The sequence below is a fragment of the Sapajus apella genome, unplaced genomic scaffold (genome assembly GCF_009761245.1).
Source record: "Sapajus apella isolate SASKATOON/1434 unplaced genomic scaffold, GSC_monkey_1.0 scaffold171, whole genome shotgun sequence".
Taxonomy (NCBI): domain Eukaryota; kingdom Metazoa; phylum Chordata; class Mammalia; order Primates; family Cebidae; genus Sapajus; species Sapajus apella.
The window spans coordinates 373,367-387,188 of NW_022437111.1; the positions used below are offsets into that span (position 1 = coordinate 373,367).

At 53.5% G+C, this 13,822-nt stretch overlaps 1 protein-coding gene across 3 annotated transcripts in view; it reads left to right on the top strand.

The window, feature by feature from the left end:
* The window catches only part of ADCY5 (adenylate cyclase 5), a 159,327-nt gene that overhangs the window by 105,664 nt on the left and 39,841 nt on the right, over window positions 1-13,822 (top strand). Inside the window, exons 4-7 of one of the 3 annotated variants that reach the window (XM_032267712.1) lie at window positions 7,051-7,162; window positions 8,680-8,807; window positions 10,880-11,038; window positions 11,896-12,037. In XM_032267712.1, the coding sequence (XP_032123603.1) occupies window positions 7,051-7,162; window positions 8,680-8,807; window positions 10,880-11,038; window positions 11,896-12,037 (541 nt within the window). The remainder of the gene's footprint in view (window positions 1-7,050; window positions 7,163-8,679; window positions 8,808-10,879; window positions 11,039-11,895; window positions 12,038-13,822) is intronic. The other 2 variants (XM_032267713.1, XM_032267714.1) reach the window with 2 other exon arrangements.

Below are 13,822 nucleotides of genomic sequence, written 5' to 3' on the forward strand. Positions count from 1 at the left end.
TTCAGGAAGCATTTCCCTAGATCTTTCCAGACTTTCTGAATGGAATGTCTTAGGTGCTGTGGGATGTTCCATCATATGTACAGTAGGGGTAGGGTTTGGGTAGGCAGAAGCAAAAGAGGGGTTTGGGTGGGAGGGAGGGGCTCTGCAGGAGGCCCTTGTTGATCCCAGGACGTCCTCAACCTAGGACCCCCTGGACCCAGTTCTGATGGTCAAGCCAGTCACTTGTCAAGCCCCTTGTCTTGGTTTCCACTTGCTGAAGGAAGGTGTCCTATTGTCCCTGCGAGAGTGGAGAGAGTGTGGTTGTCCCAGGGCAGGCTCTCCCTGTTGGTGGAATTTGTGCAGATACTCAGTGTTCAGCAGGCTCTCCTAAGCCTTTCCCCCTTTCTTTCCCAGCCGATGCCCTGGTTGACCTTGTGGCTGCTGCCAGTTCACATGCCCCTCTATCATCTTTTTTGTTCCACTCCTTGGAAAATAGTCCTCTGGTGCCTGATCTCAGCCCAGTGTTAATAAGACCACACCTGATCATGCTAACTCCCCTAAAGAACACGAGTGACTCCTTGCTCCTCCTGTACCTTACTAGGGACATGAGCCCAAAGGATTCTCCAGGTTGGATAATAAGGGGGCAAATGGAGGGGGCAAGCTGCAGGGGATGGCACCTTTGATCAAAAAGAGACCACTGGCCCATCCAGATGTGTGGGCACTTTAGCCTCCCCAGCCCACACTGGGGCCTTCCGGGTACCTTCCCAGCACCTGCTATTCCCAGCTTCCTGGGAGTTGGGCTGAGACCTTGCCATACTCTCTTCCTTTGCCCCACCGCCCATCATGGTTTTCAGTGTGGTCCTGGAGCTCTAGTGATGCCAGGGGCTGCAGGAGATCAGAGGAGCTGGTGAGCAGCACCACAGGCTCCCTTAGACTGCTAGGAGAACTCGGCACCTGGGTGTCCAGAGGTGCTGCAGGATGTGCACAGGAGCAGGGCCAGGCTCTGACAGCTTCTTAACGTCATGGGCCTGTCTGCAGTAAGAGCAAACAACCACAAGGAAGTGTGCTTCACCAAAAGTGCACGTGGGGAAAGCTGAGCCGAAGCTGCTCTGGAGGGCTGAAGGGCCTGTTGTGGTAATTGGGACTGTGCCTCCCGCTCTTGTCCCTGGAATAGAATGCCGGCAACTGTGAGGCAATTAGGAAAGCGTGCACAGCCAGGGTGGCCCTACCCCAGTTCTTGTGCCCACCATGAGGACCTGATCCTGTTGCCATGAGAAGCTCTCAGATAGGAGCTAATCAGTGAATTAGCACCTTCCTGCAGGTCTGGGCCAATGCTGAGTTGAGAAATGGCCTTCAGAGTTACCCTGGGGCAGATCAGGAAATCTTGGCCAGCAGAACAGACAGTCTGCTGTAGGGTAAACCTTGTAAAACCGAGGAGTCTCTAGAAGTAACAGTCACAAAGCAGAATCCTCCCCAAAGCTGCAGAGAAATGTGACTTTGCCTCTGACAGGAGGTGGGGGAATGTGGGGGTGGCAGGGTTTATATAAATGTGTGGGCAGTCTTTGGGGTTTTCAGAGTCGGGGGCTCAGCAGCAACCTTGCATGGGCTTCTGCCCAGCTGGCATTGAAGCCTTACTCTGAATAACTTGTCCCTAGAGGGCAGTGACCTGCCCCTCCCTGGTTCCTTAGCAGCTGGCCAGGAAGAGTGATTGCCAGGAGGCTGCAGGGAGGTACAGGCTTTCAAAGCCACCTGGGGCTCCTCACACACCAATGTTGTTTCTCATGTCTCCGGGCACACAACCAGAGGCCACCAACGTCCCCATGTCTCTGGCACCCATTCAGTCACTGGATCCATGTATATTACTGGAGCATCTGCTGGGGGCCAGGCCCTGGACTTCATGGGCCCCTGTCTCAGGTGACATGCTTGAGACTCCAAGAGGCCTTGTGGGGCAGAAGGAAGAGCTCACAATTTGGAGTTACTAGTTCTGCCTCTTACTTGCTTTGGAATCAAGAAAGTGTACCCCCTTTCACCACATAAGTATTAGGCACTGTTGTGGGTTGAATTTTTTCACCCTAAAATATACGTGTTCCCTGGTACCTGTGAATGTGACTTTATTTGGAAGCAGGATCTTTGAGATGAAATCAAGTAAAGATGAGGCCACACTGGAGTGGGATGGGCCCTAATCAATAGGAACGGCAAACTTGTGAGAAAAGGAGACTGCCTTGTGAAATTACAGACAAACAGGGAGAAGTCCTGGCAAAGACCGAGGCAGAGACTGAAGCGATGGGGCTGCCGGCCCAGGAATGCCAAGGAGTGACGGCCGCCTCCAGACGCTAGGAAGACGCAAGGAGAGATTCTGCTGAGTTTCAGTGGGAGCAGGGCCCTACCGACACCTTGATCTCAGACCTCCAGCTTCCAAAACCATAGGACACTAAAAATCTGTTGTTTTCAGCCACCTGGTTGGAGGTGCTTGGTTACAGCAGCCCTAGGAGACGAATAGGGGCACCTTTTATGTCTGGGCGTTGTGTCAGGTATTGGGCAGGGCGCAGAGCGAGGCCAAGGTAGGCATCGCTGGCCGCATCCAGGCAGTCATTCAGCTGCGTGTTTCCTAGGGGCTGGGATGTAGCTGTGAATCAAGGAGATAAAAATCTCTCCGTCAAAGAGTTTACATTCTAGTGAGGGGAGGCTGGAGCATAAGAATAACAACAGTACTACACAGCATAGTCAGTGGAGAAAAATATGGTAGAGAAGGGAGATAGGCAGATGGAAGGGGTTGTAAATTTAAATGGGGTGGCGGAAGCCTTCTCGAGGCCACCTTTAAACTAGCCTGGTGGTTCTCAACCCTGGCTGCATACAGTTACCAGGGAAGCTGAAAATAAAACAGAACAAAGACAATCAACAGCAGATCCCACCCAGACTGATTAAGTCAGAATATCTGGGGCTGGGAGTAGGGAGTCTCTCCATGTAAAAGCTCCCCAGGTGATTCTACAGGTCGCCCAGTCCCAGGACCATGGTCTAGTGTGACAAGAGCTGCCCTGGAGGAAAGCGCTTGCCAAGGTCTGGTGGGGTCATCAGTGAAGGAGTTGACCACAGGCCTGGCCATCCCAGTACACGGTTGGGCAGAGGCCTGGCGCAACTGAGTGGCTGGGTCAGTCAGGCAGGCACAGGAGGCCCAAGTGCAGAGGAGCCCACTTCTGCTCTGCCTGGTGCTGCGGATTACCCTGCTCGGTGGCAGTCCTGCCTCTGCCGGATTAGAGGACTTTTTCCTTCTTACCTTGGGGGCGTCTCCAAAGCCAGGCCTTTGCTGCATAGCCTCAGGCCTGGGGTGGACCAGCCACTGGTCATGCTGCCTGCCGGCTTTGTGTTGGAAGTACTGGTGTTAGCCAAGGGGACACTTGTGCCTTGCCTCATGTGCAGCTGATCTGGACCCCAGCTTTCCTTGGTTTTAATTTCCTGAGAGATAAAGAAGAATTTCCAGGACAACTATGTGATGGGTGCTTTCACAAACTGTGGGAAAGACCTTCTTCTCCCTGGGTGGAGGGGGCAGCCGCCTGGGAGGCAGGAAGGCAGAGAGTGGGCCAGGATGGAGGTATGTAGGCGCCCTACCTCCGGCATGCACATGCCTGTATAGCCTCCCTCTGGGCAGGGTGGTGGGCCCACCAGCCACCCCAGACACCAACATCAGAGCTTATGGAGAATCCAAACTCCCTTTCATTTTCTGAGCCCATCCACGGCTGTGCATGCTGGAGCAGCTCTCTGCTGTTCTGAGTCCCGTGGCCTAGCAGGACAGGGCCTGTCGTCTCTGCTCTGCCTCCTCACCTTTTCTTCTCTTCCATTCATTTGTTCCATCTCTTGTCCCTGTTCCCATTTCTCCCACTCTTTCTGACCTCCCTCTTACAGTTGCCTTGGCTGATCCAGGCTAGGACTGAAGTGGCCAGAGGAGCCAGGTTTGGGGAAGTAGCAGTGGCTGGGGGGTACCCTCCTGTGCTTCTCCTGGGAAGATGGAACAGCCTGGCTGAAGCCTCAGGATACATTCCCTGGTGGCCCAGCCTGTTTCCACAGGCCATCTGATTGTCTTCATGTGAGCTGGCAGGCACCTGCTGAGAGTGACCCCTCTCAGGGGGGTCCTGTACCTGCTGGGGACCACAGCAGCAGCTCCCACGGGTCCTCTCACCTCCCTCTGTTCCATCTACAGTGCCAGGGCGTTGGACTGTGCCTTTACCCATTTAAGATGTCTGTGGGGCCCACAGCATCATCTTTATTGGTTCATCTCCTAAAGTGTGGAGCCAGGTTGCCTGTGTGACCTTGGGCAGGTGGCTTTTCTGTGTCCTCATTTCCTGACGGGATAGTTGTAAGGTGTGAATGAGGTAATACTTCTGTGAGCTTAAAATAGTGTCTGACTGTTTTAAAATGCAGATGTTATGATGCTGAGGCCAACAGATCAGGAGAGGACTGTCATTAAAATTGTCACTCACACGTCCCACGAGGAGGAGACACACCACGCAGGGGCCACAGGGGGGAGGCCCAGGGCAGTCAGGAGGCTGAGGGAGCAGGGGCCTTTATTGTGGTTTGTGTGGGAAGGAGGGGCGGGGCAAGGTAGTGAGGCAGCTGCTTGGCTGGTTTGAATAATGTCATTGCGTTGGCTCAGTGTGTGGGGGCTGTCCCGAGTTGCCTGCACTTATCCCTGGGGTGGTGAGGGCAGGGGATCGTTGTCAGCAGTGGGCTCTGGGTTGGTTGGTTTGTGTGTGAAAGGCACACCCTAAGGCAAGTGGTTTACTGTCTCTAGGAACTGGCTTGTCCTAGGAGGCACAAACTCTCCAGAACCTTGGATGTCAAAGCGTGGGAGTAGAAAGACAGGCTTAGCAAAGGGTACCATGCTCCAGTTAGACAAGAGGGATAAACGAGCAGTATGTGAGGCGATAGATTTGCTGATTAGTCTCATCAGTCATTCCACACTGTGGATATGTGACATCATATCACTTTTCACCCATCCCATAAATATATGCAATTATCATTTGTCAATATTTGATTTATGTATTTTATTATTATTATTTTGAGATAGTCTCGCTCTGTCACCCAGTCTGGAGTGCAGTGGCACTATCTCAGTTCATTGAAACCTCCATCTCCGAGTTTAAGTGATTCTCCTGCCTCATCCTCTCGAGTAGCTGGGATTACAGGTGCACACCACCATGCCCAGCTAATTTTTGTATTTTTAGTGGAGATGGGGTTTTGCCATGTTGATCAGGCTGATCTCAAACTCCTGACCTCAAGTGATCCACCCGCTTCAGCCTCCCAAAGTGCTGGGATTACAGGCGTGAGTCCAATATTTGATTTTAAAAGGCATGCTTATGGTACACATTTTTGGAATAAAAGGACAAAATATGTTTAGTTCAACATCATTAATTTTAAAACTGAGACTGTGGGTTCTGGAGCCTCAGGAGTCCCAAGGTGCCTCGGGAGGAGCACAGGCCTTGGAGGTAGAATCCTGCCACTCCGCTGTCTCTAGCTGCTCCGAGACTTGGCCCCCATCTGTGAAATGGGGACACTGACCCCTTGCTTGCAGGGCTGTTGCGCAGATTCAGTGAGATGACATGTCGGAAGCCTCCGCTTAGTGCCTGACGATCAGGAGCACCTCAGTACATGGCAGTTTTTAGATTTTTGTGTCCCTTTTAAGAAAAATAACTTTAGGGGCCCTTATAGATTCTGGTCCTAGGGTCTTCCCTCCCATTTCAAAGGAAAAGGAAAATTTTTCAATTTAGGGGACACAAGCCACAGGGACGGGCGGAAGACCTGTCACCAGCTGGTGCACTGAGGAAGTGGGAGGGAGGAGTTGGGGCTTCCAGGGATACTGACTGGCTGTGTCTTCCTTTCTCCTCCTTGGGCGTCTTTTACTCTGTTCCTTGTAGAGGTTAGAGGACTCCCTCAGGACGGAGGGCTTGGGGCTGGATTCCCTTCTGTGTGGGACTGGGAAGTGAGAGTTTGCAGGGCCACCATTCTGGCATGAGACGCCTTCCGGAACAGAGGCATAAAAAGCTTCTCCTCCCGGGAGCAGGCCCAGTGCCCTCAGGGTGTGCTCAGAGGCCACACAGCGGCAGGCCTGAGAGATGGCTGGGAGTTGGGGCCTGGCCCCCTGTTGGCACCCTTCCGAGGCACATACCCAGGCCTTACGCCCCTCCCCTGCCCTCCTCCTGGGCCAGGGGAGGGTGCAGTTAGAGTACAGAAGGAGGGTAGCAGCAGGGAGAGGCAGTGTCCTCGGCCCTCCATGCCAGAGCCTCCTTGTCCTCTGCCCAGCAGCCATGTGGAGCCCCCAGGACGCTTGCTGGCCTGCGGCTCTCTTAGACACGAGGAGCCCCAGGCTGGGCCCTGGCTGCAAGTCCTGCCTCTCCTCCCTCATGGAGGTCTGACTTGGCCTGTTCAGGCTGCTCTAAGAGAATACCGAAGACCAGGGACTTACAGACCACAGCAATGTATTTCTCATGATTCTGGAGGCTGGAAGTCCGAGATCAGGGAACCAGCATGATTGGTGTATGGCAAGGGCCGTCTTTCAGGTCGCAGATGGCCACCTTCTCATATTGTCATGCGGTGGTGAGCAGAAATCGAGGAAGCAAGGCACTAATCCCATTTGTGAGGGCTCCACCCTTGTGACCTCATTATCTTTCAAAGGCCCCACCTAATACTGTCACATTGGGCGTTAGGATTTAATGCGGGTGGCTCATGGCTGTATTCCCAGCATTTTGGGAGGCTAAGGTGGGTGGATTGCATGAGCCCAGGAGTTTGAGATCTGCTTGGGCAACACAGTGATACCCTGTCTCCAACAAAACAAACAAACAAATTAGCCAGGTGGGGTGGCACACACTTGTAGTCCCAACTGTTTGGGAGACTGAGGCAAAAGGATCCCTTGAGCCTAGGAAGTCGAGGCTGCAGTGAGCCATGATCACACCTCTACACTCCAGCCTGGGCAACAGAGCAAGAGCACCTCCTCTTAGAAAAAAAAAAGATGTCAGGTATGAATTTAGGAGACATAAAGATTCAGTCTATAGCAGGGTCTTCCTCCTCCACCTGTCTCCCCAGCATCCTGTTTGCGGACATCGAGGGTTTCACCAGCCTGGCATCCCAGTGCACTGCACAGGAACTGGTCATGACCCTTAACGAGCTCTTCGCCCGCTTCGACAAGCTGGCCGCAGTGAGTCACCCTGAGCTGGGGCTGGGGGTGGCTTCACGTGGGCTGTTGAGGGTGGCTGCTGTGGTCAAGGACCTGCTAAACCCCAGGGATGGGCTTGTGCCTGGTTCTACCCTGCTGGGCAGAGCCTGCTGATGATGGGCAGAGGGCCCCCCTCAGGCTGTGGCTGTGTCCTCACGCCCCACGTGGGTCCTGGAGACACTCAGCTGGAGCTGCTTTCAGCACTGTCGCTGACCACAAGGCTGAGCGCAGGGAGCCCTCCACGCCCCTGTCTGTAGAAGTGAGTGGTGAGGCCTGCTGGCCACACTGCCCAAACCCCCAGGGGAATTGCTGTTTGTCTGGGGCACATTAGGTGCCATCAAGCCACATTCCTGATGAGATTGTCCAGACTGATAAGAGAATGAGTCTGAATCCCCAGCTGGTCTGAAGGCAGCTGTGTACCTTTCCCTAGAGGCATTCAACGTTTGGATAAATTAGAAGTAACACTCCATGGCAGAGAGTGGTGAACGACATGTTCATTCTTTAGGCCCCTGTTCACCCCTCCCTTATCCTTTCTCAGCTCTAGGCCTTTGAAGACTGATTAAATGTCAACGGGCACTGACAGGTGGACACATTCCCCTTTGCCCACAAAGGATGATGCCAGGCCAGGTTATTGATGAGAGGCTGGTGCCATCGGGGCCAGTGCCAGGGCCTCTGGGGGCTTCGATGGTGGGGTGGATACTCACCTGTGGGTTTATCACCGAACTGAATAAGGTGAATGAGTACCTGGCTGGCACTTGGGTCTCAAATGAGTCCAGGCCACATGAGCACTTGAATCCCTGTGTCCCAACTTACCTTTGGGAGCCAGAGTTGGACTGCTCATAATTGATGATTAGTGATACTCCATCACAATGTGACATGGATTGAGGGTGGCCCTCAGGTGGCCCCGTGGCACCTGTCACTCAGCAGCAGCTCTGTTGAGTTCTTGACACTCATGTGCTTGCTAGTGTAGCAAAACTCTTGATAAAAATCTCAGGTTGAGAATGAGCTTTTGGTTAAAGCCCATTTCTGCCTGCTTCAGTCTTTTTGTAAAAGGAGGACAATCACACAACTTTTCATAGAATCTCAGGCCATGAATCAGAGAGACTCCTGTGGCATGGAGGGGACCAGAGACCCTCGTACTGGGGTTTGGGGCCTTCCTTAAGCTGACAAGGCCATCCTGCTGGCTGAGCCGCAGTTCCACCAGCCAAATTCCTTTTGGGGCTCTGGATTGGATCTTTAAAAGTGAGCTCCTGAGCCTGGGAGGCTGGAATGCCTCTCAGGGCGTCCCAACCCATCCCTCCATCCCCACCGTCCCTCCCTCCCCACGGCTCCTGATAAGCCTGTCCGGGGACCATGCTGAGTTCCGGTGTGGGCCTGTGCTCACTGCCCTAAAAGGCAAGTTATTCCAGGCATGGGGTGAATCTGTTTGCCTCTCATTTCTTTCCCTCCCACTTCTCTTTCCTACTATTTTTAATTTGTAAAATTAATTTGCTTTCCAGGAGAATCACTGTTTACGTATTAAGATCCTCGGGGATTGTTATTACTGTGTCTCGGGGCTGCCTGAAGCGAGGGCTGACCACGCCCACTGCTGTGTGGAGATGGGCATGGACATGATCGAGGCCATCTCGTAAGTACCCGCCCCCGGGTGCCATCTACCTCCCTGGGACTGTCCACAGCCCAAGCAGCTGACTGACCTGCCAGCTGCCTGAATGGAGGCAGGGAAACAGCGGGGCGAAACCATCTCCCAAAGGTGCCCAGCTAAGCTGACGGTTGGCGTGTGCCAGCAGGCTTTCTGCCTTCTCCAGGGTTCCCTTTCGCTACAGCAGTCCAGGCAGCTTTTCCCAGAGGAAGTGCATGGAAAGGGAGGGCTCTGCAGACTCCAGGGGTGGAGGAGAGGCTGGCGGCCGTGCAAGGACCCTGTGCCGTGTGAGGGCCTTGCGCTTCGGGGTCTCCTGTTTCCTACAAACACCCAGCCAGGTGTTGAACTGCTGGTTCCACTTCTTTCCAGATGGGAAAGGTTGGGCTCGCGGGGGCCAGACAACTCCCCAGGGTGCTACTGCTAGGCAGGCGGATTCAAATGCAGGTGTTCTGCTTAGATAGCATCACCCTTCCTGTGAGCCATAGCAAAAAGACACTTTGGCCAGTTCATGGCTGTCACTGGTCACAGCAGGAGCCCTGGGCACTGAAAAACATGGGTGGTCCAATCTTATGTGACAGCCAAGGCAGCAAGTCAGAGACTTTGGGCTTTAGAAATCACCTGGGCAGGGGCAGAGAACAAGGCATAGAGGGCAAGGTTATGGGTGGGAGTGGCTGTCCAGGAAGGCGGCCAGGTCCATGGGTTTGGCCCAGTTCTACTCGCAGCACTTGCCCAGTGTCCCTGGCATGCCTGAGCTAGATAGTCCATCTCCCCAGAAGCACAGAGCCTTCAGGGAGAGACCAGGACTCCCAGTGCTCAGATACGAGGCACGTCATGTGGACACTAGGTAAGGGGGGCAGACTATCGTAGGAGGGACCAGGAAAGGATAGTTGATTCCACTGAGGGGATCAAGAGAGTCTGCATGAAGGAGGTGGCTGTGGAGTTAAGCCAGAGAGACAGAATGAGCTATTGTCAAGCTAAGCAAGTATCCAAAGGCATTGTGGATGGAAAGTATTTCTGTAAAGGTATTCTGCCACAGTGGAGGTATTTACCAAGTGGACTCAGGACAAGAGAAATGATGGATGACCTAAGTCTCCCCTGCACTGGGTGTCAGCCTCTTGCTGATGGCATGGGGTGGGGGCAGGGAGTCTCAGTGGTGGTCTCACCCACTGGGCCAAATCAGACTGCTGGTCCCATGGCTGGCTGAGTGTGCCCATGCCCCAGGTGTCAGGGAGGGTCTAGGGCCCTAGGAAGTACAATCTCTGTTCATCCATTACCCCACTTCCTGGCACCTGCACCCTCTTCTGCAGACACTGGGTAGGTTCCCATGGGCCCCAGACATGCACCTGGAGATGTATGGCTTCCTTTCCACTTTGCCTCCACTGCTCACCGAGCATGAGGAGTTATAAGTGCGCACAGGGCCTGCCCTATCTACTGGGGGCTCCCAGATATGGATACATAGTGCATGGGGCTGGGACCAAGCTTTCCTCTAGGGCATGGAGCACCTAAGCCTCTGTGCCTACCTAGGCTTCCCTCCTCTCCTGAGCAGGGCACACCCTTGAAACCGGGGTAACCACCTTTTGCCATCATCCTGCTAACATCTTGGAAGCAGCAGTGTGGATAAATCCAATAAACAGATAATCAAAAAGCCATTTCTGCCTTACCCACAAGAGCATTATACAAATAGCGTTTGGAGTGGTGGGAACTTCCCTGTTTAATTCAAGTCGGCCTAACATGCATTTGCATTTTTCCAATCACAATTTAATTGACAGGACAATGTTGGCCAGAGGTGCCCTCCTGGAGGGGAAGCAGCAGGGCTCTGGTTTTAGTGTGGCACTGTACCACCTTGTGGCCAAGCCTGGAAAAGCCCCTCTGACGGCCACTGCACCTGCCTCCCACCCCAGTCCCATTGAGGCTGAACATTCTTGGACTCTAGGGCCGAATGGGAGAGAGAAAGCTCTTTGACTCTTGCACCTTCACCTTCCCTTCACCTGCAGCCTCACCCCCACCCTGTGTGCCTGGCCTCCAACCTTCTCCCAGCCTTACCCCTGCTCCATCCCCAGGTTGGTCCGGGAGGTGACTGGGGTGAACGTGAACATGCGTGTGGGAATTCACAGCGGGCGAGTACACTGCGGTGTCCTTGGTCTCAGGAAGTGGCAGTTCGACGTCTGGTCTAACGACGTCACGCTAGCCAACCACATGGAGGCTGGCGGCAAGGCAGGGTGAGTGAAGGCTGTGGGTGGCTTGGGGCACTCAAGCCCACTCAAGGTGACCATCCTGCAGAGGAGAGGTGGGGTGGGCAGGAATGGTAGCAAGCCCCGGGAGGGGGTGGTGCCTGGGGTGGGCACAGTGAAAGTAGAAATTTGTCTAATTTGCCAAATCACCTGTGCCACCATGGGCTCGTTGTGGGAGCATCATGTCAACCTTCCCTAAGCCTTGACCCTAACGATGGTGGCTGGTGAGGTGTGATAGGCAGAGTTCCAGAGGAGGGAGGAAGCACGGATAGTTTGTGGGATGGCCAGACCATAAAGGAGGCAGGACTGGGAGGAGTGAGGAAGGTGGGGTGAGGAGAGCCTGCTGCTAGGCAGAAGAAACACAGCCACAGCGAGGCAAGGCACAGGTGTGGGAAACACAGCATTTCCAAGGAATGGGAGAAGAGCAGATGGCCTTTTAGGGATGGCTAGGAGAAACAGCGCCAGTGTTCAGAAGGCAGGAGTGCCAGGCTCGGGAATTTGGATTCCGTTTTGTCTCGAGCAGGAGCCATTGCTGGCTTCTGAGCAGAAGTGAGAGGTTTGTAAAGTTTGTAAGACAGGAGGCCATATTATCCCAGGCAGGCTAATGTAACGGTCTGCGCCAGGATGTTCAGTGTGAGATGATGTGGTTGCAGTGGGCACGAGGGCTGTCTTGATGGTAAATCTGGGTACCATGCCAGATTGGGGTTAGGACTTGAGCAGAGCGTGAGGCCCTAGGGTTTGAATCATGGTGAATCCACAAATTGCAGTTTTTTGGTTTTTTGTGGGAGCAGACATTCTTACTTTGCATTTTCTGCCCTCTTCACCCTGATCCCTGCCCGCCGTAGACGCATCCACATCACCAAGGCTACACTCAACTACCTGAACGGGGACTACGAGGTGGAGCCGGGCTGTGGGGGCGAGCGCAACGCCTACCTCAAGGAGCACAGTATTGAGACCTTCCTCATCCTGCGCTGCACCCAGAAGCGGGTTCGTGGGCTGTGGGGCGGGGGGCTGAAGGGCTCCCTTCTTCCAGGGAGGAACATTTTGATGGCCTGCTGCTTCCTTCTCTTTCCTTGAGTAAAGTCATCAATTTCTTAGGCAATTGTGGTTCCTGCATCTTAAAAAGGACCCCAACAGTTAGGCCTTGCAAAAAAAGGATGGTAAAGAGGGAATCTTTTCATATTGCTTCTGTTGCAAAAATGCAACAAGCCTCAAATCAGGAACAAGACATCAGAAGTCCACAAGCTGGAAATCAGCATCAAGGGAGTCTGTGGATACCATACGTTTTATCTCCATCTCTCTCCTTTTCATTTGCTTTTCCTTGGATGGACACTTGTCCTTGTCTCTCCCTCGCTGATCCATGTATCAGGTCCATCTCCGCATGTGCCTGTGTGTCTTTGTTCCTTGAACCTGTTTTCCCCTTTCCCTTTCTAGTCTCTTTCTTCTTCCCCCTTTGTCTCAGCCCACACTTGCTGAAATATAAAGCTAAATTATTAGCAGACTTCAGTGTTCTATTTTTAGTAGTGTCATGTTCCATTGTTAATTTTTAAAGCGAACATTTTATATTTAAAGAGAACATTTTATATTTCTGCCTAAACTAAAATGCCTTTTACTGATGAGTATTTCTGTTGAATTTATCTGTCAGTCAGTGCCCTTTGATAGAGAAAAGCTTCCCATTTCTCTTCCTAAGAAGCGAAACAAAAGACAAAATTAAGCTGTGTGAAGAGTTCAGAGAAAGTCTTGGACAACAGCAAAGGCGATTTTTAAAGGGAGGCTATTGAGGACAGGCGCCCGTGCTGAGAGGGGTATCAGAGGGACACCTTATCCTACTGTGCAGCACCCCAGGGGACAGATCCTGGCTGCAGGGCCCTTCACAGGAGCTGTGTCAGGCCCTCCACAGATGCCAGGAAGAGGGACAGGGGATTCGAGGCACTGTGGGGACAGCTCCTCATGGCTTCCTTGACCCGTTGGTAAGGGTTGGCCAGTTGCTTGGCCACAGTTACCAATGAACTGGGTGTTCCGGGCCCTTGTCCCACCTCTCCCCTCTCGGTGCCCGGGTCACAGGGCCTCCTGCAGCTTCCTGCCCTAGACGCTGAGTTCTCTGGCTCTTGGTTATTCTCGCTGGACAAGCAGTCTGAAAAAGATGAGATGGAGACAGAGACAGTGACAGGCACCCCCACCAGCAGTGTCAGCTGAAGCAGGCTGTGTCCCCCCACCCCACACCTTATCTGACAAGGGAGGGAGTTGAGAGGAGGGTTGCCTCAGGTCTCCGGCTCTCTTGCCCCCATTTGGATGGATGGATAGACAGACGAGATCCTGGGACTATTTTGGCCTATAGATAGCTGACTGAGACTCTGTGTGTTTATACAATGCCCGTCAGCTCTTGAATCTCATAACTTCACTGACCCAAACCTCTTTAGAAGCGGCCTCCTGGGCACCGGGGCGTGTCCCAGTGTCCTCTCTGCTAGAGCATATTTTGGAGAAGTTGAGCAGAGGTTGTGATCCCAGGTCTCCTCTCCCTGTGGCACCCACTTCAGATCAGGCCCTACCCATCCTCAGGGCTGTAGCTAGAAGCCCTACCCTGCCCTGAGCCCTGGCTTGCCCATGAGCAAAGCCCAGTGTGACGCCACAGCCTGCCAGGGACCAAGTTGGGAGGCTCAAGCATGAGCTGGCCTGGCTGCCTAGGAGACCTAAGCTCAGCCTTCAGTGATTGCCCTGCCCCGCAGAGTAGGGGGAGGAAGCACAGTGCAGGCAGCCGGGTGCGTCAGCTCA